Genomic DNA, 25,648 nt, shown 5'->3' with positions numbered 1-25,648 from the left:
TCTTCATTCTAACTTTAAATTCTCACTTTTACACTTTGTGACTGTAGTCTAGATTTTTACTCCAGAATTTCATAGAAAATATGCTGAAAGGGACCTGGGGGTGCTGGTGGACAACAAGCTGGACATGAGTCCGCACCGCGCTGCTGTGGCAACCAAGGCAAATGGGATCCTGGGCTGCATCCGCAGGGGCATAACCAGCAGAGATAGAGACGGGACCATCCCACCCTACTGAGCGCTTGTCCGGCCGCACCTGGAGTACTGTGTCCAGTTCTGGTCCCCACAGCTCATGAAAGACGCGGACAGACTGGAGAGGGTCCAAAGGAGGACCACAAAGATGACCAAAGGGCTGGAGAACCTGCCCAGTGAGGAAAGACTGAAGGAGTTAGGTCTCTTCTCCCTGGGGAAGAGAAGGCTGAGGGACACCCCAGCACAGTATTCCAGCTGCCACTTAAAGGGTGGCTGCAAAGAGGACAGAGATTCTCCCTTCACGAGTTGCCATGTGGAGAGGACAACGGGCAACAGGTACAAGTCACACTGGGAAGATTTTCATCTTGATAGAAGAAAGAAAATTTTTACAGTGAGAACAATCATTCACTGGAACAACCTCCCCAGGGACGTGGTAGAGTCCCCCTCACTGGAGGCTTTCAAGATGACATTGGACAGCGTGCTAGATAATCTCATCGAGGCTCCCTTTCCTCACGAAAGGTTGGGCCAGATGATCTTTCAAGGTCCCTCCCAACCCAAGTCATTATTCTGTGTTTCTATGATATTTAGGCTATTACTGAAGCAAACAGTAGTAGCCAAATGCAATGCAATAGTAAATTTTTCTAAACTGTGTATTAGCTCTTATGAAATACAGAGTTTAATTGCATGACCAAATTAAGTAGGGTATCTCATTAGTTTTCAATTCAAAGAAAACAGACAGAGAATACACATTACAACTATTCTCCATCTCAGCATGTCTACCCAAACCGATGCTGTTGAAGTCACTACAGTCTTGTATCACTTTAACTCCCATTCACAGCTTGCCAGAAGTTTTCCCCCTCTCTCAACAAAAGCTCAAATTACTCTAACTTTGTCTACAATACCATTCTGGCCTCCGCTAGTCCGTCTCCTATGCCTCCCATTTGGTTTTATTTATATTCAAAGAAACCCAAGTCTTAAAAAACGATGCCTCCTCTGCTTGTTGTGGCCAGGAGTCAAAACTGCAAATTGATCTTTGTGAAACAACAAGAAAAGGGAGGATTGCTACAGTAAACAATGTTGGACCCGTGCCAGCTATTCCAGTTTATCTGAGCTTATATCTGCACTGCCCAAATATTACTATTTTCCTAACTTACTTTTTTTTTCTAAAGCCCTGGTGACTTGCAGAGACAATGATATGATGCAAGAGACACTCCTTAGATGCGTGTGAACTTCATCAACCAGTCAACTTCACCCTGAACACGAGAACAACAACAACAACAACAAAACTCCATTCCAGTCCAGCAGCGTATTTGTTTGAAGCCATTGTATGTTAAGCAGACAGAGCAAACAATGACTTCTCAATAATGTGCCAAATGTTAAGCACAAAAATAAATATTCATGTATGTTTAGCAGTGCCATGAAATAAAGTGCCTTCAAGGACTGTTTCAGTGAATTCAATGAACATCACTGCGACTTGAAGAAGGGTTTGTGTGCTTGTAAAACTGCCTTTTCAGAAGTGTCTTTCTTTACTAGATTAATATTAACTGCTCCTCCAACATCTAGTCTCAAATATTGCACTGTAACTCATTTAATATCTATGCAAAAGAGACCAGGGGTCATGTTTTTGGTATCCTCAACAAAAATTAGGGTAGATCCTATTCTATTCTAGCCCAACCCATATACTCCTTCCGTCTCACTTGCATCAGTACTGGCACTTGTTTGATACTTCATGACAGTCATGGGATTAGTTTTCTATCTGCTTATCTCCTTCACATCCCCATCCAGTCAGGTCAGTGCCGATTCCAGAGATACAGAAAGAGATGTAGATGTGCATGTAGTTATGAGCTTTGAAATAAATCTGACCAAACCAGGGATTTATATACAGCACAGCCCTTAAATCAAACCTTTCCCATACACAGAGATCTTTGCTGCCCTATGAATACCCTGAACATAGAACATGGGAGGAACCTTCACTGGCTGGACAAAACAGGAGCTACCTTAAATCCTCCAGGAAAACAGTCAATAAATACTCAGGAGCAGGTTGACCTGCCCGCTTTCAGGCCTCCGCTTCTCAGGGATGGGAAGCTTTCCACTGCACGTTCCAGGCCTCTGGAAAGGGGGAACCTACAGAGACTGAACCCAGCTGGGTTTGGGCAAAACGTAAAATTAAGTTAGTTGCATGTAATGTTAATTATCACTTTCCTTCACAGAATATTAATGAGAGAGAGGCTGTCTGTAGCACCAGTACTGACCCAGAAGTTAAGCAGCTGCTAACAGGGGGATATAAGGAGAGGCAGGCCATCTCACGAATGAAGACAACCGATGCTGAATGGCTGGTAAGGAACCACAAAAGCCGAGCAGGAAACAACCCCTGCCTGATGCTCGGGAAGGGCCTGTAGCAGCTTGTTTGTGGGGTAGGAATGACAGCGTTTCCCCAAGGACAGGTACTGAGATTCTTCTTCTCTTCAGTTTCCGCTGTGTAATGTGGTCTTGCTCTGTTGGTGCCAACAGGGAGCTATTTAAGTCACTCAACAATTTCACCTGCACTAGCCAGGCATAGCAACAATCCCACGCACTCCTGCCTGACAGTAACTGTACAGCATATATGCACTATAGGCTATTGGGCAGATGGCATTTTCAAAGGGGAGATATGACATACTTTACAATAGTCACGATATTCGCTGGGACAGGATGCAGTGCTGCCAGGCTGCGCTCCCTGGAAGAGGCAGCGCAGGAGCAGAGCAGTGGCTGGGGTCTACAACCAGGAGCCAGTCACTACAGCTTTTAGCAGTGAATACCCAAAGGTGAGCTTTTGGAAAAGAAAACCAACACCTTTGAGTTTTTATATCTCAGGTTTCCTCCTAGGGCTTATTTAGTATACAAAGGAATTATGTAGATAAATATGTACACCTTTTAGACAGAGATGCACTTAAAATAAAGTTGCAGTCTGCTGTTCAGTCCCACAGAGCAATTCACTCAGCTGCCCCAGTGCTCAGAAGTCTTTTATACTCCTACACAGCAAAGGAAAGTTGTTCTGATAAACAGTGAACCTACAACCCCTTTTCTTTCACTTCCCAGGTAAACAGCCAGCTTCCAGAAATACCTGAACCATGTGAGCAATCAAAGAGCTAACACTTGACTCAGTTTTAGTAGTTCTGTCTTAAAATACTTGGAAAAACACTATTTTTCATTTTATGAAGAGCTTCAATATACCCACACTACCAAATTCTGTGGTGGTGTTTTCCCTTCTGCACTTACTAGTATGCCGTAAGCCTCAGGGCACTTCTTTCCAAAATACATCTGTACATAAAGGAGCCAATAAGTACCTTTTTTTTCTTTTTTTCCCCCCAAAGACTGTTTATTCCTGGCTAGAATGAAGTCTCTTACACAGGCTTCTTGTCAAGAAAGAATCTTGAATTAAATCAATTCATAAAAAGAGCAATTTGAAATCTAGTTTTAAAAACATTGAGCTGTTTTACATTAGATCTGGGTTTAATGCTTGTGATGTTATGATCCTGTTTTCAGAGTTTAAGTGATTCACTTCTTTCTACATATTAAAAAAACATGTAATAAAAAGGAAAAATGGCTGACTACACAAGGATAACTGCAAAAGTGCCTGCACGTGTAATATTCTTACAACATCCAAAGCAATAAGACAAAACCGTACAGCATCTCAAAATAACCTTTTTAGTTTATCATTTACTGGAATCATTCGTAACAATAGCCACAGAATTAATAAGAATACCGTTCTGGCTTCATCATACTGTCAAGCTGTTCTTTTGAATCCAAGCGAAAATTAGAAACATAACTAGGGGCTGAAAGAAGAGCCGTTTTTTCAAACTTAACCCATACAAATTGTTAAGTGTCATTACAGCTTTCAGGACACGATGCAAAGAGTTAGCTAGAAATTGGGCTAGTGGGAAATACCTATCCATAACATAAAATAGTGCCTTTCATGGAGCATCACTTACTAAATGCATCTTTTCTCCATCAACAACTCACTAAGAAACTCAACGTCTCTCTACAAACCAGGCCAAAGAACTCAAGGTTGGATTACTGTAATTCACTGTTTCACACCTTGGATGTAAAACCAACGATAAGACTCCAGATGGCACAAAAACGGGACCGCCTGGCTCCTGCAATTTTAGGCTGGTATTAGCACTCCAGTCTCTCCACTGGCTTTTGGTCTCCTCCTGCCAGCTAAAGGTCTTGGCCCTCATCTTCAAAGCAATTAATGGGCTAAGCCTCTGTTACAGTGAAGACTGCATTTTGATTTATGAAGAGCTAAGAAAAACAGTGCTCTGGACAATGCAGTCCAAACCAGAAGGCATGAAACTTGCATGCAATGCATCCTTAGCCAAAGGTGGCAAATCACAAAGCAAACTTCTGCAGGAAGTTGGATAAAACCCAACTCTTGTCACATTTAGAAAGGGCTGCAAAGTTTCACAGCTGAGTAAAACTTTCTCACTACCACCTGAGTGACCTCCATACCAACTGCTTCCTCAAAAGCAGTTGCCCATACATATGTAATTCGCTAAGCACCAAGTTTAAGGAAATTTATTTTCTCTGGACTTTCAATATGAGGCTGACGGATGGCTGTGGTAGAACTTTTAATGATGTTGAGTGCAGTTTTTTGTTTGTCTAAAACGCGGAGTTCACACTTCAACCTTTCTCTCAAGATGGAGGAAGACAATGATGACAGGACAACAGAGACAAAGACAACGTAATGACATAGGCTTCGGTTTTTCAAGAAAACACACTGGAACTACAAACAGAGCAGTGTGAAACCTCAGAACACATTGATTAATAATGTGCCTTGCTCCTACAACTGTGGATTGAATATTGCTTGTTTGGTTATGATAACACCAGGAGAGAAAAGAGAAAAAAAAAAGCATAATTTTTGACTGCATGCAAAGGCAAAGGGGATCAATTTGTCTGGTGTTTGCCATTCACCCAACTTCAGCTGGGACAATAAGGAGCTGTTTTACCAAGCTATGTGACTGCTCCTCCTTGCAGTCATTCAGGTCATGCCTTATTTCCACGAGTCTACCCACTTGCTCAGCCACGGGAGCTAAAAAGTTCAGCAAGGTCTTGTGTGTCTCTGTATATCATGTTTAACTGAAACCTGGACACTATAACATAAATTTAGAAGAATCTCAGCAGCTGACAGGGCAAAAAAAAAATCTGTTTCTTCAAACAACAATGCAGTAAGAGTGAACAATTTGTGACAGCTAACTTTGGTATTTTTCTTGTAAAACCTTTCAGTTTTCTACAGCCTCTCTAAGAACATGAAAATTTACTGCCAAGACTTCACACTTAACAACATGAAGCTTGGCTTTTGGCGTCTTTACCAGAACTCCACCTCTTAGCCTGGCTATCCCAGTAGGCCAGATTCGTCCTAGTGACTCAACAGTAGGGGTGAATTCTGTCCAACTTACAGCCATCTAAAAGCTAAGCTTCTGAACAGTCAACAGTATCTCTAGGTTATCCATCCCATCTACCTCGGATAGGATGAGTCACCCTCCAAACACAGGCCATTCTTGACTGCACTAGGCTAGTAACTTCACTTCAGCTAAATCAGGGGAAAAATAAAAAAAAAAAAAAATCTTGTTTGCAGTGTCTCTTAAGCCACAGGGTCTGCAGTCTTGCACTGGCTAAGGACAACCTCCTGGGCTGCCTGCCCACTGCAACTTTGTCAAGTAGAGTATAACAATAGCAAAGCCTGCGTAACTGGGCACGTGCTTGCCACAATCTGACATATCCCAGAAAAAGAGGGACCATTTTTCGGCCCAGTGCCTCCGGCTTTGGTTTCACTTCTGCTGCCGCTGCACGTGCTTCAGCAGTAGTCATCCTGGGTGAATGGTGCAGCCACTGCTCTTCCACTATGTCTGCAGAAATAGGTTTACCTCGTCTTCTCTGCCTTGACTGTCTATAGCAACCTTAAAGGATCAGCATGAAATCCAGATTCAGCTTGTCATTGCTTATTTTCTGTCCCAGGAAAGAAAACGATCCCTAACAGCAAAGAAGAAAAAATGAAGCCTAGAAATTTTTCATAATGTAGAAAGGTTTTCCACATTAATTTCAGCCTGAAACAAAAATTCTTTCTTCTTTAGTTTTGTTTTAAAACATACTTCCAACACCCACTAGTACAAGCCAAACATTTGTGTGTGAAGAGTCTTGAAAATAACGTAAAATAATAATAATAATAAAAATAGATGCTAGTATGAATTTCTGGGTAGCAGCTGCTCAGTGCTTACGAATATATTTCCTGTGGTTGTTGGGATATTAGTGATGGGCAGATGCTCCAGCCAGGATATTCCTGTTGGGCAGTGCTCCAGCCACAGCACCCTGTGCTGGCATCTCTGATTTTACAAATCAAGAGGGTCAACCTCCTCAGGACAATTAGAGACAAAAAAAAAATCAGGAATAATGGCAGGGAGGACACTGCAGGAACTACAACAAATGAGCCAATAGCCAAAACTCTCTTCTCAAATAACATGAGACTCATATACTCACACACAGCAATAAGCTTTAGCAATCAAAACTGCTAGAAATACCAGGCTTTCAGACATAAGGTTCAATCTGGACAGCCCAAATGACGCTCAGATGCTTCATTACCATCCAAAGACAACTCTGACCATTAGGAAAACCAAACAAGTAGAAGTTAAGCCTCCAGTTACCCTTAAGCCATTTAAAAAAATCTTTGTCCATCAACAGGACATAGAGAAATCCTCACGACTTTGGCACAACGTATGTATCATGTATATCTGACTTTGTTTTTTTAAGCAACAAACAGCAGAAATGTATTTAGAGTTCATTTATGGCAAGTATTACAGCAAACAAATGGTAGACAACAGCAAATAATGATTTTTCACTATTTATTTTTTTGGAATAGAAATATAAAATTTCAAAAAGTGTTCAGGGATGATGTGACTATTGCTGACGCCCAAGAGGAGGACTGCCACATACATCCACAGACGCAATACAAAGCCAAAGCTGAGTCAGTTCAATGAAAGAAACAAATATAAAAAAAGATCATGCCTCTAACAGATTAGACTTCAGCTAGGAAGCATGATTTCTCTTTGAAATAAAGCTCACAGAAGAATAAAAAAAGAAGAAAAAAGGAAAATAACCCATCACCAACAGCACTGCAACCCACAATGCTCCCTGCACTTAACACCCTTCTCCAGGCAAAGCCCTGAGGCACCAACACCATCACTACAAAGATGGACCCCTTATCATGGGGAATAGATACTCAGGTTCTGTATATTGTGCTTCTAGGCAAAATAATGCACACTGGAGAAACGGTACCATAAACATTAATATTATGGCTATAAGCAACATGCCTGTATTTGCCCCCCACCTCCTACAACCCTAATTATGTAAATAAAAGGACTGTCATCTGTGGAATACTTATCTGTCCTTGAACAGAAACTACAGCATCGAATTCTGAAAGAGATTGAATAACTCCAGAGATATAGTCCTTTTTCTTCAATCACCCCAAATTACGCTGCTCTCAGTTTCCACTACTGGAATCTGCTCAATGCTGCATCTCAAAATTTCAAAATGAGCTGCAAAAGCAAATTTTGCTAATATTTTGGTATATTTTCAATATTTTAACATTGCTAACATACTTATTGTGGAAAAAGTTGTATCATGGGAATATTACATTATTATATATTCATTCACAAAAAGTCATATAGTGGGAGTAATGTATTACCTTTAAACAAATACCTTTTAACTTACAATAAACAAACAGTTCTTTGGTCAGAATGCGGTTACACAAAAATGACATTTACTGTTTTGATTTGACTTTTATCTTACAGAGCCAAAAATTTTCAGCCTTTAAAAATTAAAGAAAAGATGCTTACAGCTCTGTTTTTCAGCACTTGCTGGAAAGATTATCAAACACTAACAGTTCAAGCAAGGGTAACAAGAAAAAAACCCCCAACATCAAAAAAGTAACCAACAGTAGGATGAGCACGATAAACATGAATCTGTCTTTTCCTACTTGTGTAAAAAAAAAAGCCTCTAATAAGCTTAGTTTTCATATTTAAAAAACATTAATTTAAAAGGAGGCTGAAAGTAACAGTGTGTGCTGTTGACTGATCATAGTAAGCGCATAAGATTTTCTTGCTTACAAGCAACCCTTGTTTTAATTCGAACACCGCAAGATCAGCTTTTACACCTGAATTCCTTTCACAAGCGGTAAACTAAATCAGGACCCTCATCCTCATCTCTTCCTAAAAGGGAAGCTCACTTGAATAGCAAAAGGTGGACCCAAAGCTCTATGGGACACATGGGCTGTCCATACAAATATCGGTTCCTAACTGGGAGAGCTGCACGCCGCACACATTCGCATGCACACACACGCATGTGCACGCACACGTGCTCTCTGCATCAGGAAGATGTCCTGAGCTGCAAACTGCATTGAAAGCACATTATAGACACATGATACTCGGTCCCAGTCAGCTGGGATACAAAAGAACTACTGGATACTTTTTGTGTCATCTATCAGCTAACATTTTCTTGAAGAAATAAAATATTTGCTGTTTTTCTACTCATAAGAAGAAGGTTCAACAGAGAAAAATCTTTTTAAGGAGTTAATTTAAAACAGTACTCACTGCTATCCGCAGTATGGAAGCTTTCACGGAGGTCCATTTGTCCTGTCTGCGATCAATGACAAGAATAAATCCAATTCCAGCATCTCGTAAACTAAGTTTGAAGGAGGAAAGAAGAAAAAGAGAAAGTTTAGTTAAAAATACAAATGAAACTCCTCTGGTTCTCTCACTCAAAAAAGCAGTTAAAAACTAGTTAAAAAAAAAAAAAAAAAAGAAAAAAGTAGCCTGACCTTTTTGTGCAGAATCTTCTTCATCTGAACATCTTAAATAAAAATATGCTGTACTGTACACCATTGGAAAGATGCAGCAGTCCCAAATATGTTCCACAGAGCTTCAAACCATAGTCAAATCATGAATTCTTCTTTTTCACAAAAGACAGTTTTTACATTTCTTGTGTAGAGATTATTTCAGAAGAAAATAAACCCCTTTGATTCTCCATTGTTTTGGTGCCGATAAAATCCCTCCTTCATGCTGTTTTCAGTATAATTTCAGGATTAAAAAAAAGCTGTTTTCCTTTTGCATCTGCTTTTAACCTTCTGTTGCCTTCCTCCTCACTGATATTTAAAACTCCTTAAAAACGCATATCCTTCTGATCATTGCACGATATTGCTCCGCGCATCTGAAATTCTCATATGCCTCCAGGTTGCAAACTTGTTCCCAGGTGCATTTTTACATTCACCAAAACAAAAAATCCCTATGGCATTTAAAGACGCCAAGTCATAGATGAGAAAAATGAGATCAGATGCGCTTCTCTGGAATGAAAACATCTGTGAGAGATTCCGCTCAACTCCTTGTGCACGGGTGACCTTTCTTTTTTGCCTGTGCTCAGCTGCATGTGCTACCGCGTCCCAATCAAGGGATCTGCTCCTGTTTTGTAATTCCCCATCTAAGCCAATTGTGCAATGCCAGCAGCAGCCCTTGCCAGCCAATCGCAATCAAAATGGAAACAACAGGCAAATACAAGGCAGTCGGGCTCGGATTTGTTATTTTCTCATGTATTTGGTAATTTTTAATATATGTGCTATATTTTCAGTCTGGATAATAATTTGCCGCAAGGCCTACTGTCTGCACTCTGTGACATTTAGAAATATCATGCATCGATTTATCATCATACCTTAAAAGACAGTATAAAAATCAACACAACAGAAAGTCAGGATCTCTTATTCAAGATTGCTGAATCATGAAAACACCAGCTTTGCTTATAAGATTACGTTTCTAGCATAAGAGCATGCTGAGGAAGATGAAGAACACAGGTACCCAGATGTGTCATCTTAAGCTATTCTTCAAAATTACAAATTTAAACATGACTCACAGTCTATCCCCTCTCTTTTATAAACTGTAATATCTCTCAAATTTACAGACAAAAATATTTAGGGGGAAACATGAATAATCATAAAAAATGCAAAGGAACACTTGCTTTCTTTCAAAAGAAGCAAGCAGTCATTTTAACATAGGAGAATATTAGAAACGACCCCTCGCTGCCCACACGCAGCACGTGTTACTTGACTCTTGCCTCTGGGTTAGGACAACGCTGATAAACAATATCCGAGTACTTGCCTTGTAAGCCTGAATAACCCTTGCAGACAAACAGGGCTTTATATTAGCCATATGCTTCGCACTACAGTAAATTTCCATGATTTACTAAAGCTTCCACTCTTCCTTCTCTTTCTTTATTTGAAGGGCAATAGGAAGAGAGAGATCCAGATTGATTTTAGCATCTTCCTGTTCCCCATTTAACGTTCCCACCATTTTAACCTTTAGAGACTGAACAAAATAAAATGCTAATAGCAACCATGTTCCACAATAATCAGGTAGCAAAACAAACTCTCTGGGTCACACAGCCTAAATGTGGATGAATGGAGTCAAAAAGGTGCTACAGCTGTTCCCACAGCAGTTCAGGTGGATTTTGAAGAGTATCAAGACTCTTAAAGAGCTATTTCCTCTGCTCAGTAGAAGTCCCCGGGACTCCTGAAATTTCTGCATACTTCCTCAGTGGAAGTATAATCTCAGATCCCACAGAGTACCTAAATGCAACATCTGTATCATATTTCAAGAAACTATTGACATTTCTGCATAACAGGAATAAAATTAAAACCTCTAACAGAGCATCAATCAGATTTCTCTCCAGGAGCACAGGGGAGACAAGCTCGCTGGGATCCTGGAGAAGAGCTGGATGGCAGCTCCACACAGTTAATCATCTGCCTCAACACCTGGCAATAAGCAGAGCTTAATATCATTCTCCTAGAAAAAAAAAGATAAGGCTTACTTAAGTGGAAGAGTTGACAAAGAAAAGCACATCTCTAAAGATAGCCCAAAAGAAGTCTTTAGCCAGCATTCTTTTTCAACTGGATCAAATCGAGGGATCAAATATGTCAGGTGGTTGCATGATTCAGAACGCAGCCCCCTTCTAGGCTCAGACATAAAAGCCTGGATTCCCCACTGCTAGCTAAAAGAGACCCAGTGGCAAAGTCTCGAGCACCTGACTTCAAACTGCTAACACTCCATTAACATAGATTGCTTAAAAAAATTAAATGCTCTGTTCTGAACCGATCACAGTGGGAAAAATATTTGTTATCTTGACAACCGTGTCTTGTTGCAAAGGGCTGGCCATGAAGTCTGGGATCCAGCTCCAGCAAGCTGTAGGCAGGAAGCAACAAACCAAACAGACATTGTGTACAACAAAGTTGAGAACATTATGAAGACAACAAAGTCATGTATTCAAGAAAAGTAAATATTGGAAACAGGTCTGTTTGCCAGTGCACCCTTGCTCTACTGACCTCTCTTTGCTGCCAAACACACCTGCATATGTAGTTAAAAGACAGTCTGCAAGACCCCCTCTCTTTTAGGGCATAGGACAAATGGTGCTTTGGTAACAAGCAGGTATTCAATTTTCCTTTGGCTCCTGATTTAACTGTGAGTGCCAGCTGTCCCTCTTTCCCTCAGCCATATTTATTACATTCTATCCAAATACTGATTTCCTCTCTCCCCCCCTCCCGCCCACTTGCTTGAGAGTAAAGCATTTTGGCTTCTGCTCTATGTCTCAGCAGAAGTATGCTCCGACAGACACCGCCTGTCCTGCTCATCAAGCCTTACCCCCTGCCTTCCTCCAGTTGCATTGTGCTCATCAGTTTAGCCCAGCTCTTCTCACGCTTCCGTATCACTCTCCAATAAACTTGTCACCACTGCCTGCATTTGTCTCTCCCATTCATCCCTTCAACCATTCTCATTCCCTGCTGCCTTGTCCCAAAAACAGCTCAAAAAGTCTTGGAGCTTTATTATTTTTTATTTTATACTGTCAGGACAAATGACCAAATTGGTTCTCACACCACCCCTTCCTGAATGTCGCAGTCCCCTCACCCCCCAACCTGAGTCTCCCTTACCCTACGTCCTGCTCGATCTTTCAATATCTTCCCTCAGGTGGACGCTTCCCTTGGCGGTGGTCCTGCCTGTAGAGTTGGGCAGCTCGCCTGCTCTGCCTGCTTGTCAACAGGCAGCACTCACCTCCCATGAGACAGCCCTGGTAGCAGACCTGGCTCTAGAGCAGCTCGTTCTGCAACCATAGAGAAGCCCCTGCTCAGCCCCAGCATGAATCGGGACGTTTTTGACAACTGACTTGAGTAGCTACTGAGCACCTGTGACCTGGGACTTAGGCAGATTTTTCTCAAGGTATTTGCTTGACACAAAGGCCATCATTCTTCTAAGTGTCAAGTCCAAGTCCTTGACCAAAGGATGGAGACACTTGAGCTTCTACAACAAAAGGCTGTTTCAATGTTTGAAAAGCACAGTGGGTTTTTTCCCTAGCTTCTTGGGAGCAACTCAGCTATTTTGGCAGAACTTCAAACCAAAAACTCAGGTGAGACATCACGAACAGAAGAAAATTTGGCAGAGTTGTACATGACTGGAAACCAACCCTTATGGTGAGAAACAGCAGACAGCCTTAGCAGAAGCACCTGCCTATTAAGGCTTCTTGACATTTCCTTTACAACCTCTGTTTTCTTTAATGCATTAACTTGTATCCGGTGTACTTTCTGAAAACATAATTTATATAAGCTTGTAATTCAAATTTAGTATTTCCTTCCTTTGTTTCCCTCCTACCCCCCCCCCCCCCCCCCAAACGATCATGGGATAAGCTCTGTTCTTCTGTTTATTCACCAACACAAAGAACAGAACATTTTTAGAAAGGCAGAGAAACCATCCCTGCTCTGCAGGAAATATGTCCGGCAAACACACAAAGGCCAGGTCAGAAAGGTAGAAAACAGGGGAAGGGGAGCAGGGGCCACAGAGGACAGGAGAAAATGCAGCAGAGGGTAGACCTTCTGCTCAGTCCCCTCCCTCCGTCTTGGGGAGCCAGAGTAAAACCATTTGGAGAAGCTGAGAGTGAGGTTGAAGTACCTGCCCAACAAGCACCGAGTTCTCCATGTAGGCTGTAGAGCAGGAACCAAATTTTCCACTTAGTGACTCCTCAGCTTTAGATTATGGGGACATATCCCTCTTTGTCTTGTTTGCAAGACTTATGAGCTCATGCACCTGGGGGAAAGGGCGGGAAAGCTTATAGTACATGGGACTGCAGAAAGAAACTTCCCTCTGGGATGTGTGGAAGCAATTACATAGTCATCATCTGAAAGATCCTTGCATTCTCCAAGGTATGGGTGGTGACAATTGCTACACAAATAAGTTCCTATTGCTTCTACACTGCCATAGGAAAACTGCTTGTATACATTGCTCTCTACTACAAACAAAACAAAGCAAATCTTTAGGTTCATCGCAGAGACTTGATAATATCAAACTTTTGCATGCTTGAAATTCTGTGCAGCATTTTAGGTTAAATAATTCCAGTTTAATAAAAGTGAATTTCAGTCTTTAAGCCTTATTATTAAACAGTTGGCTTACATTACACTCAGGATTGTTCCCTACCTTGACTACCTCTGGCTATACATACAAACTGACTAGAAATTCTTGCTCTCGATGGCTGAACAGCTGTTTTGACAGTAGGCCTTCAGTAACATTCAGCGAAGAATTACCGCATTGAGCAGAGCACCAAGGCAGTGTCTGCAGCAATCTGCATTATAAGCAGCTGAAGCTGTCTTTAAGTCCCTGGTACCACCCGTTCTTAAAGCTTACTCACCCTCTGCAGCTCATCATTGACCATCAATGAGCATCAGTGATAGGCACACACTGCTTGAAGAGATGCGGGGTCTCAGGCTGCTCTCAAATCCTGATCTTTTTTGGCATACAAGATGTAGGCCTATGTAAGAAGGACTACAGAATTGGCCCATCCACCCATCATTGGCCATGCTACTGTACCACAAAAGGGCAAACATACAAAACACAGTGGCAGATCATCTTAGGAATGGTGTTGCCCATCTGTCCATACAGCAGTTAGATTTATGCTTGGGCGTGCCACAAGGGTTGTGTGGACCAGCTCTTTTTCAAATAAAAAAAAACCAAAAAACAAAACAACAAAACAAAAACCTCAAAGGTAGAATTGTATCCAGTGCAGGAAAAGACAACCTGGAGCTCAAACAGGTTCGGCATATACAAGGAGATGGTCCAGTACCTGAGCACAGGGGTAATGAACACTTTGAACAGCAAGCATTCCCATCATGCCCCAGTGATAAAAATGCTTCCAGCAGCTATCACTCTTTGAAGTCAGAAGTCATCCTATATTCAGTCATCAAGCAAACGAGCTAGGGTAATCAAGAACAGCATTCTCTGTTACTTTGCTTAGGAACACACTATTGGAAACCAGACACTAACTAGCGAGGTTATTGTTTCCCAAGAAAAACTTTGCATCCTACATTTTCAGAGGCATTTCAACTGATCAAACCTCAGCCACTTCAAAGACCGCTTCTCCATCTCTTCTGCTGCTGCTAGGAGTGACTTCCTGGGGGTGAGGGGGAGTCAAGAACTCCTTCTTAATCATAAGTGTTTCACACATTAAAAAATGAAACCACTAATGCCCTGGCAATGAATGAAAGCAGAGAATAGCCACCTTCTTAGTGTCCTTTATATGCTCTAGAAGACAGCCAGATAATACGGTGAAGAACATGGTATTAATGGTATTAACAAATCAAGATAGAAATCTCCAGTACATCAACTCTGAAAGAAAATAATTCAGCTAAGCCCTATGGTGACATTTCACTTTATCAGTTTTATGCTGGTGTCCCAACAAGGAAAAGGGCAGGAACAATTCACCTGGCATAGCCTTGCCCCACAACTCCCCTCCTTGTGTCTCTTATGTAGGATAACCAAGACTCCTTCTATTTGATCACTAGGTAAGTCCTAGAGGATGTAGTTCTTCCTAGAGCAGAAGAATTTATATGGTTTATGAATTTGACAAAGAAACAAAAGTTATAGTTCAACCATAACATTAAACAAAATTTAAACAGTGATTAGACCTGCAGCAGTTTCATTTTCTTACAATTCTTGATTGCGTTATCCTAAAGCCTACTTTGTTTCAAAACTGGCGAATTTATTCACTTAATTCCAAAACAAATCCACCAGCTGGGTATATTAAAAAAGAAACAAAAAAAATTATCATATTTGTCATGTTCCACTCATTTTAGAAGGTGTTCTACTTATTAATTTTAAAGTAGTTTTGTACTTGATTGGTCTTTAAGTATTTTGATCTTATGACAGCTTCTTTCTCACTACCCAAAGTGAGACTAAGATTAAGGACTTCTTAATGTTAGAAACCACAGTCTCCAAGGAGAGGAAAGTGGTCTTGTGCTTTCTTGAGTAAATGATGGAAATAAGAGGATATATCACACTCCACAAAGCTCCAGTTTGAAAGCTTCAGATATCACAGGCTTTTATAGCCCATAATACCCAGCCTCACTGTAGAAAGTGCCTTGATTAAATGAATTTAGAGATAGCAGGAACTGAAAAAGAACTATAAACCAGACATTATTTGAGCTCCACATTGGACAATGAACTTTCTAGTTTCAATTGCTAAGTGAGCCTGTAGGTTTTAACATGGAATTGAAACTGAACACTGCTTTGTAATGCTGCTGCTATTTCAGATCTCACTTATGTGTTTTTTTAGGAACCTGCACTTAAAACAGTATTTAAAAGCATTCAACTGAAAAAAAGCCTGGAAAATAAAAAAAATGTTATAATCCTTTATAACAGCAATGCTACAAATCATATTCCAAATTTGCAATGTAAATCCACAAATCAAAGTGATTACACTTAAGACAAATCGGAAGTGTTCTGAAAGCTGGACAGTAATACCTTCCCATTAACTACATTTGCTCTAAATTAGCAAACTTTAAAATTATATTTTCTATTTTTATGACAGAAAATTTGAGGTTTGCATTGGTATTGAGATATCAGTGACAAAGAAACAATCCGCCAAGGAAACAAATAGAATGAAAACATATTCCCAAAAGATGGCTGTATATAGGATTGCACGATGCTGTCATGACATTTAATTGGTTAGACAGAAAATAGCTGTTTGGTGCCAAGTTCTGCCACAGATGTATACGTATGACTAACTGAGGTCAAAGAATATTGCACACATCTGAGAACAGAATTGTTCCTAACAAGGGTAACATTTATGAACATAACATTTACGAACACCCAGATGAAGCTCTTTGGCTACCTAGCAGACCTCCTGAGCCCCTAAAGCAAACCGGCCCAACATTTCGGCTCCGATTCAAACTGTGGGCCTGACATCTCAGTTTGGATTCCTGCAAGATTCACTTTTAGTTGAGGTGTGCAACCGGCCTATCAGATATCAATTCTTATTCCAGCAACATTTATGAGAAAAAACAGAAATGATGAGTGTGCTCTATTTCTGGCACATGGCACTGCATATGGGACAAAAATGGGAATGCAGTGATTAACAACTGCATAATTTCAGATAGAATTAGTAATAATATAGTTTTGTCTTTACTTTTTGTAACCTATATCTCTTCAGCCGAAAACACTGAAAAAGTCAGCTAGCGCAGGAAGCGCAGCTAGGAGGACATGACCACTGCTTCCAATCTCCTTGGAAAATCCCTGGAAAACCATCCATAGAGTGTACACCCAAGGACCAGGCTACCTCAAGCTTCCCAAGGTGCTGAATTTAAAGCCGGTACTTGGTGGTGTGGAAGTCACTGTACTGCACCTATCTCTCCGTATCCAGATCTCTGGAATCAGGGACAAGACTTGCCATCTACTCCTTACTGTGTTTAACTAGTGAATGCCTGTACTGTGCTTCAACAAAAGGCTACTGATCTGGAAGAATTTGTTATATTTGATTATTGGGCCCTCTCATAGTCCGTTCAATGACCTTTAACTGCAGAAGGAAAAAACCACCCAACTCAAACTAAGGCTGACCATTGTTCATTAAGAAATATAGGAAAGAAAAGGAATTCCAGCAAAAGAAATTTAAAATGAGTCAGTCAGAATTGCTGCTATACAAGTGCAGCCTCTAGTGGTCTGTCCAAAATCACTGAATGCCAAGTTAAAATTATCATATATAAAGCTCCTGGCAGTAACAGCTGCGTTTCACCCAACACAGCTGCTGTTGTGACACTCCACAGCAGGAACATAACCTGTAAGCAAGGAGGCACCATTTCTCATCAATTCTTATGTTTAAAATCTGATTTTGAAAATAAAGACTGCTCCCCCTCCCCCCCAAAAAACAACTAAATCACTATGAATACAGCAATGTGCATACTATTTTACCATCTATTTCATTCTACACTGGAATTCTGTGAATAAATGGATTCTTAAATGCACATTCAAAACACAGCATTCGGACCCTCCCTTTACTTTGGTTTTGATAGTTACTGCCTTCCCTTTAGAGAAACAGATGAAGCTGCACAAGGAATGAAGAAAATCTGAGGCTTTGTGTTGGAGCAGAACCTGTTAAGTTTCAGTATTAGACAAGGTTCAGATAAGAAACTTGATGCATTTCCCTCCCTCCATTATGCACTTTTTTTTTCTTCCTTCTCCACATTCCAGTTAACTCTGCCTAAATCTTATCCAGTGTACCACTAATGAAAACCTTATCTCTTCCCCTTCCTATTGTGCTTACTTTTGGTCTCAGCTGTTACTAGTTCACACCGCAGGTGTGTCTGAAAACACTCATACTGTATTTCAATTTCCTCAGGATTGGGGAATCATCAGATACAAAAAATTGTATTTTAGGATCTCACAGCAAGAGGGCAAAGAAGAATTTAGATGAATGCTGGGTTGTGAGGTGGCATAAATAAAAAGACAAATGGTTATAATTTGATTATGAGGCAGAAGAGACAAGCAGAATCATACAGCCTGGAAGAGCGACACCACAAAAATGCGTTTTGAAACTTTATAAGCCTAGGCAAGATAATTACACATGATGTTGTGTCAGTGACAGGACATTTTTAAAGGCCAGATAAACAGGAGACAAAATAATGAAAGCAACTTCAAACAGCTTTGTCTAAGGGGCTGTTAATAATTTAAAACTTTGGAATTCTCATCCAAACTTCACGACAACTGTAGCCCAGAAAGCCACATGTGGTTACATGCAGCCCTACCCCAACTTGAAAATCCTTCAGTCACCGCAGGACTGTGACAGCGACAGCTCGCTGCATCTGCCTGCAAAGCAATAACCTGCACAGAAGATGGGCTACCATTGGAGATGTACTGTCAATGAGGTGAATGACAACTCACTGACAACCAGGAGAGCTGCTCTCCAGCCTTGGTCCCAAAGGCAACCAAAGGCCTTTATCCTGCACAGCAGTAGGTCCCTTGAAATTGTGAGATATGAATCTAAATGTGTTTACTTGAGGCACTTCTGTCTCCAGCTCTGCTTGTGTTCCTCAGCCAAAAAAGCAGCACTGGTAAACTCCTTATTTATTTTAAAGTATTTACGCCAATTTATATAGCATACACAGTCAGTCGCATTTCTCTTTTCTCTCCCCACTCAGCTTCAGAGATACGGGCATCAGTATCTTCCTTGATTGGTCCCTATAGCTCCTCTGGATCTCCTATGCTGCTCTAGGTCCTCAAATCAGCCCTCTTTCCCCCACTTTCAAGCCAATTCCTCCTTAAAATAAACACGACTAATTGGAGTACAGTAATACTGGCTATATTCCATCACATATGCTGACATTCTTTCTGCTCCAAAAAGCTTATGCTGTTGAGGGGAAGCTGAGGGAATGTAGCCAGTGTTAAAAATAAGAACTAAAATGTCCAGGCATCATCATCTGCCTGAGCCTGGACATCTGCTTGTACCACATGCACTGATTTCCTCTCTGTGGTACCCATCAGCCTTTTTTTATGGTAACTTAGCAAGCTTTATCCCACCAAGGAACCCCACAGACTAAAACCAGAATGGCTTTGATGCATTTCTGCAGGTAAAAGAGATAATCATTAAAAGACAAATTATTGCTTAACAGATCCTCTTCCAGTGTGTGAAATTAATTAAAGTAAGGGTTTTTAAGGAAGAGTTTTAATTTTCTAAATGGAAAAAACAGTTTAATTTCTCCAGGTCACACAGAGCTGCTTTTGGAAGGACTGTTTGAAGAAAGACAACAACTTTGAGGACTCATTTAGACTTAACTACAGATGGCTGAAGTAGGCCACATTATCCTTGAGGGACAATTAAGGATAAATAGGTCAACAGAGGCAAAAGGGCTCCACGTTGGTTAAGCTTAAGTAAATATGAGCAACAGAAAGCCTACGCGATCCTCACTTTAGAACTATTAAGTCCAACTCCATAACAGCATTTTTACACCTATTCAGAACTATGATATTGGAATTATACATATTTCCAGTACACTGCAACAACCATTAATGCCACTGCACAAAGTATTGGCACAACCTTCTCTGGAATGCTGCATGTTTTGTCTTAGAAAGGTGAGTTTACACTTAAATAGGGTGTTAAATTCTCTGAACTTAAGACTGGACTAATGAAAACTCCTGGGTGAGGTCCAGCATTTTAGTAATTAACTTTCACAATTTTACAGTGCTTAATTTACTTTGTCTTGTTAGCAGATTAAATTCACTACTGGACAGTGGGTGTCATGCGCACTGTTCAAATCCTCTGAGCCCTGATGGTGTAAGTGGGATTTAAAGACTAGAAACGCTTTGCCTGTACAGGGCTGAGCTTTAAAACAAGTTTAAGACATTCACAAGGTGGACATCAAAGCAAGTGTAAATTGTTCCAAACTCAGTAAAAATTCAGACTCTAAGTAACGTGTTGAGCTTTGACCTAGTCTTGTCAAACTATGCATCTGATACAAAAGCTTCAGACTACCACTTAACTTTAAGATGCAATGCTCTTACTTCAAACCTAAGCCTTTACATTTCCTTTCTGCTTACAGGAACATATGGCATTTACAACTGTTTGGCAGCTGTGCTCTGAGAAAGGAAGGGCGCACACAGCATGACAGATTTTGCTGGAAGTCCCGGGATGTTCTCACTGACAAATTTGAGGGGCTGCCAAGGTAACAGCAGGATACAGGTTCCACATCTTCAGCCTGGATTGTAATCAGACAAAGAGGAGAGCATGGAAATGAAGCACAGCTGACAGAAATAAACTCTGAAGCTGCAAAGCTGTTGCTCCGCATGTCAGTGCGAACTGTCAGGGTGTCTGTTTTTTGGCACTTCTTACCCATTATGTGGTGATGCTCATCCCTGGCAGTCTATAAAACAAAAGTGGTTAACTCTTAGCTAGTGGTGGGCTGCCTATTTAGTTTGCAGATAAATAAGGAAACGCATGCAGTTACCCTCCCACACTGGCTCTTCACAAGGTCAGCCTAGACCCCGAGGGACTTCCCAGCCCAAACCACAGCATTACCCTACACCGCTGCCCCTGCTTCCAGAGCGCAGGGGTGGATCTATGCCGAGGAGACTGGCCAGACCCGAGCTCTGCGAGCCCTGTGCCCCTCGTGCTGAGAAGGTTTGTTAGCTCCAGCAACACCCATGCCGTGCTGCGGCACGTTCTTCTGGTCCCTACCGAAATCCACCCAGTCACGCTTTGCTGTGCCCGTGCTAGTGAAGTCTTCTCAGATCTGAACCTGCTGGAAGGCTTAGCACAGACATTTCTTTTTCAGTTTTCCAGTGTTATCCCAAACAATGGGGAGCTGGTGTAGTTAACAAGGAAGGGCTTACCCGAAGCTTAGCAAACCCTAACAACTGAGCTTTCACTTACTGTCGGACATCGACACTTTCGGAGGTCATCTCGTTCTGTTTCGTTACTTGGACAGGACAGCTCCCTAGTTTCCAACACCAGACGGTACCACAAACAACAGTTTTTCTTAGAAGGCCACATGGTGTTCAAGCATTTGTAAACCATCGGGATCTCAAAGAAGGGGACATTCTCCCAGGCAGGAAACCGATGGGGACAGCTTTCAAAACAGGAAATTGCCGAACACGCCAAGTGAACCCGAGATATGCTCAAGATCATGCAGTAGGACAGAAGGGCGTTACAAAGAGAGGCTGTACGAGGCTCTGTCCGAATACAAGTAAAAAAGGCCTGTGTATTGTATGTAATCAGCAGTGTGGGACTCCAACTGGCCATCAAAAGCTGTTCTGAATTTTCTAAGCTGCACTATTTCTTATTTCTCTTGAAAGGAACTTTGTGTTTAAAGACTCAGTTTTACACTTTAAAAATATTAATTTTCCAATCTCTTATGACCACAAAAATTTTAGCTTGCTTTCTTTGTTCAAAGATGAACCTATATAAGCAACAAAGAAAAGCATTAGAACTATATCCTTTTGTTCTCTCATACAGCATATTGTTTTCTGATTGCAGCAGAAACTGCTAATTAACCAGAAGCAAAACCATATGTTGAAAAATCATGTCTTTTTATTTTTTTAACCATTGCAATTATCTATTAATTTCTTTTGGACCAAGTTCTCATGCTACACCCCACATTTGGTAAATTCATATTCCAAGAATGTGTACACACTTAAGTTAATAAAATCTTTAGAGTGACAGCTGTGATGGATAGAAGTAAGTATGAATAACACTTGTCTTCAGGGTACATTGCAAAATCTTAAAAGTCTATTTACTAGGATAAATAGAAAGAGGAAAAAATAGTTTCAAAACAGAGGAAAAAAAAGAAGAGAATACTGCATGCCCTGAGACGACTTCTTAAGGGTACAGTTGGCAGCTATTTCAGGAGCCTATTGCAAACCTGAATGGACTATTCTTCCTCCAACCTTGGTATATGTGGGATGTAAAAGGTACATCCCACAGGTGCCTCTGCCACTTTGCAGTTAAGAATGATGGATACTGTGTGTGGAGGTCATCTGTTTTTTACTCAGCTAAGAGGTGAGACAACCTTGTTCTGCATGATCTCCTCTTCCTACCAAGCTCAGCAGCAATCCCCAAAGGACTCACCCACTGAAGTAATAGGAGACATTCTTCTCTGCAGAAACAGAATCAGACCAGCTACATGGGCATTATAAAATGTCCTCAAAGCATCTCAAATCGATGCAAGGCTTGGCTCACTGTCCTCTGCTGAAACCCAGTGGAATTTAAAGAGCTCACCTCTTACAGACACTTATCTTCAGATATGACTTTCTTCAGCAACTCCAGCAATAAGAACTATTAATTCCTGTGGATCAATACTTAGATGCAAAGTATTTGCACCAATTCAACATTTTAGTTAACATACTCTTCCTAGAAGGTATTGCCTTAAGTACATTACATACTGCCATGGAGTCTCCTTCTTTCATCTTGGGTACTATATGTATAAAATGAAAAATCACTTGACCTAAGAAAAATCTTCCTAAGACAGTTCTCACCTTTTAATAAAAATTTATCTTGTACTTCAATAGTAATTAAAAAATACTAGCTGCTAAAAGGGAAAACCTGTTTCAGAAGTATTACACATATACCTTTACAACATACATCTCATTACCAAAATGGCAGTTATAAAAGGATTAGCTGTAATCTTCCATTGCCTATAGTACTCATCCTTAATCCATCATTTTTTCCTGATAAAGCAGTGATCTTTAAGTACACACAGTATACGACTGTTGTCACACATTATGTCAACAACCCACACTGAATATTTTGATATTATTACAAACCATACATTAGACATTGTATTTTATCCAGCTGTCTATAGAACATGGATTTACCTTGCAACATTAACACCACCCACCTGAGGAAGATGGTTCAGCTCGTGGCTTAATGATATACAGTTGCACCAGGGTTAACTGAGTATATTAAATTGAGATGACGCATTTCCTTTCCACTGCATCCTTTCTTAACATCCTCATGTATCAGGTATTTACACATCTGAGCACAGGCTGATAGCTCTACTATTTGCACTATTCTACTCCATGGTCATCTAAGTTGGTAACGTGCAACTTGTAATAGTTCCATTCCTAAATGCAAGGTGCCCCATGAGACATTTAACTTGTCATGATTAAAGTTCACTACGAAAAAGACAAGAGAAAGTTTACACAGAAAAAGCTTGCGAAACACAGTGTTTAGATAGTATAAAACAAGAATGCGGTAAGAGGAGACAAGGTCACGTTTACCTATAAAATTAGAGGGGATAACAAAGGCAGGTTAAGAGGTTCCATTTTTCCCTCTTTCAACAAAGTCCTAAGCTAGTCTTATTACCGAGACTTCTTCTTTCACTTGGGAGCAAATCTTGAAAACCTGATGCCACTGCTAAGATTTATTACACCAGTAAATATTTTATTGGGTGAACTCTTACTACAGAGCACAGAAAGGTCCTTTCTTCTGAGGCTCTTAGTAGCTCCTCACTGTCATTCCCATGAAATATCATTTCCCTTAGCATGTGACTGCAGGCAGTCAAACAATGAGTTTTGAGTTATTGCTGCCAACCCCTTGCTGTGATCAGGAATCTTGTACAGGGCCAAGTAGCACAAGTAGTTTTCTGAGGAACTGTTGTGGCTCCAGACATGTTCATGCTCTACAAGGCTTTTCATAGAAAAGTCCATTTCCCCTCAGTCAGTGAGAACAGCAGAAAGACAGGAGTTAAGTATTTCATAAGCTAAATGACAGTAATCTGGAGAGCAGTCCATGCATAAAAGCTGTAGGCTGCATTTCTATCCTTCCTGTAGATCTGTACTCCTTACGCCTCTTGAATAAACTTACAAAATAAATAAATGATTAACTAACTGCCCCCACTTCCCTCAAAAGCAGTTTCAAAAGCATCCAAAAGAGTATTTGAAATTTTAGCCCTTGAAAACTAAGATAACAGCAAAAATCCTACCTTATGACACCTTTAACAGCACTAGAAATATCACAATTCAAGGAAAATTACAATACTGCCCCTCTTTGGGGTATACAGAGTCAATAACTTACCATTAACAAAACATACTTTATAAGGGGATGTATGCTGACATTCAGCTGGTGGCATTTCTGTAGTTTTTTTTATTCCTGTAAACCTGCACAAGGGCTCATAAACATGATTTTACACAGTAAGCTTGTAACACCACTAGCGAAGATGTCAGGGATGTCTTCAGCCCTCTGAGATTATAGTTTTCTCAGGCACAAAAAGGTCCCAGGTTTATCAGTATCTTAACAGTGGCATTATTCTTACAAGGATGAAATTGAAGTGTCATCACCCTAATACCTAAAGCATTGTTATATTCACAGTAGTTAATACCTTACTCTTCATGTCTAGCCAGCTGCGCCATCTCCTTCATTTACACAGAACAGTGATGTCTTTCTAAAGAATTATAAATTAAAGAAACAAGAAAATCCTACAAGAACAGCCAGACTTAAGGAACAGCCAGTTCTGGCTCAATACGCATACAAAAATTCTTGTCGGGTAAAGGAAACTAACAGAAAAACCTCCAGAAAATCTGCTCCCAGACTTTTAATTAGTAAAAATGTGTTCCTGCCAAACTGATGCTCTGGGATGCGCTCAGTGCTCCCCCCCTGCACCAGATGCTGTTTGTTCTGATCAGAATTTCTCACATAAACCCCACTCTGTGCAGAAGTTCAATGGGCCACCATGAAGTGCACCACCAAGGACTTTAAAAAGGAGGAGCAGATGTGAATTTAGTACGTAATTATTTCTAATAACAGTATCCAAGAAAGATACCATCAAGGGAGGCTTAGCACCATGCAGTTTAACCAACACAAGGATAAACAAAGAAAATGCAAAAATTGGCTGTTAGCTTCACAGCTTCATTCCCTGATAAACTAGGGATTAACAAGTACAACCAGGAGGGCATCTCACAGTACTGGGCTGCATATAACCAGTACTCCCTCACAGGGAGCAGGTCCTACAAAATAATTAAAAGGAAAGCCCTTTACAAGAACACTACTATTTCTCTTCATGCATGTACAGTAAACAAAAGCACACACGTGCATGAAGGACATCTGCCATGACTAGTTCCAATTGTGAATTCAGCATGGTCCATGCTGAGTTGCACTGAATACTGTCAGCGAAAAGAACGCTAAATACAGCTCAAGAACAACACTTAATCAGTGTCACACAACCTGTGTTTCCATGAGTTTTTAATCTGGGAGAGCCATATAGCCCAATTTGGGAAAGACAAAGGAGATCTCAATTCATACAATGATTCAGATTTGAAGGGATCTCAGGAGGCCTCGAGTCCAACCTCCTGCTCAAAGCATGGTCAACTCTAAATTCATACCAGCTTGTTCAGAGCTTTGTACAGCCAGGTCTTGAGAACCTCCAAGGACAGAGACTCCATAGCTTCTCTTGGCAGCCTGTCTCAGTCCTTCATTATTCTCCCAGCAACCATGTTTTCCCTTACATCCAGGTCAGAACCTCTCTGTTCCCATTCCCACCCTGGGCCTGCCTTTCCCTACTGCCCATCTCTGTGAGAAGCCTGTTGCCATCTCCGCACAGCCCCCTGGTCGGTGGGAATGGTGGCTGTTGGGCCCCCACAGCTTTCCC

At 40.9% G+C, this 25,648-nt stretch overlaps 1 protein-coding gene across 12 annotated transcripts in view; it reads right to left on the bottom strand.

The window, feature by feature from the left end:
- The window catches only part of MCF2L (MCF.2 cell line derived transforming sequence like), a 159,297-nt gene that overhangs the window by 32,960 nt on the left and 100,689 nt on the right, over positions 1-25,648 (bottom strand). For 11 of the 12 annotated variants that reach the window (XR_003921235.1, XR_003921236.1, XR_003921237.1 and 8 more), the window contains one exon: positions 8,811-8,901. Coding sequence is in view for 8 of the 12 variants with exons in the window: in XM_029999270.1 (XP_029855130.1) it covers positions 8,811-8,901 (91 nt within the window). In the remaining 4 variants the exon portion in view is untranslated. Of the gene's footprint in view, positions 1-8,810; positions 8,902-9,037; positions 9,664-25,648 lie in introns of those variants that run through there. The other variant, XM_029999278.2, reaches the window with a different exon arrangement.

Source organism: Aquila chrysaetos, chromosome 23, assembly GCF_900496995.4.
Source record: "Aquila chrysaetos chrysaetos chromosome 23, bAquChr1.4, whole genome shotgun sequence".
Lineage (NCBI taxonomy): Eukaryota > Metazoa > Chordata > Aves > Accipitriformes > Accipitridae > Aquila > Aquila chrysaetos.
Note: the sequence above shows the minus strand (reverse complement) of the source record. Positions and strands in the feature narration are given on the sequence as shown.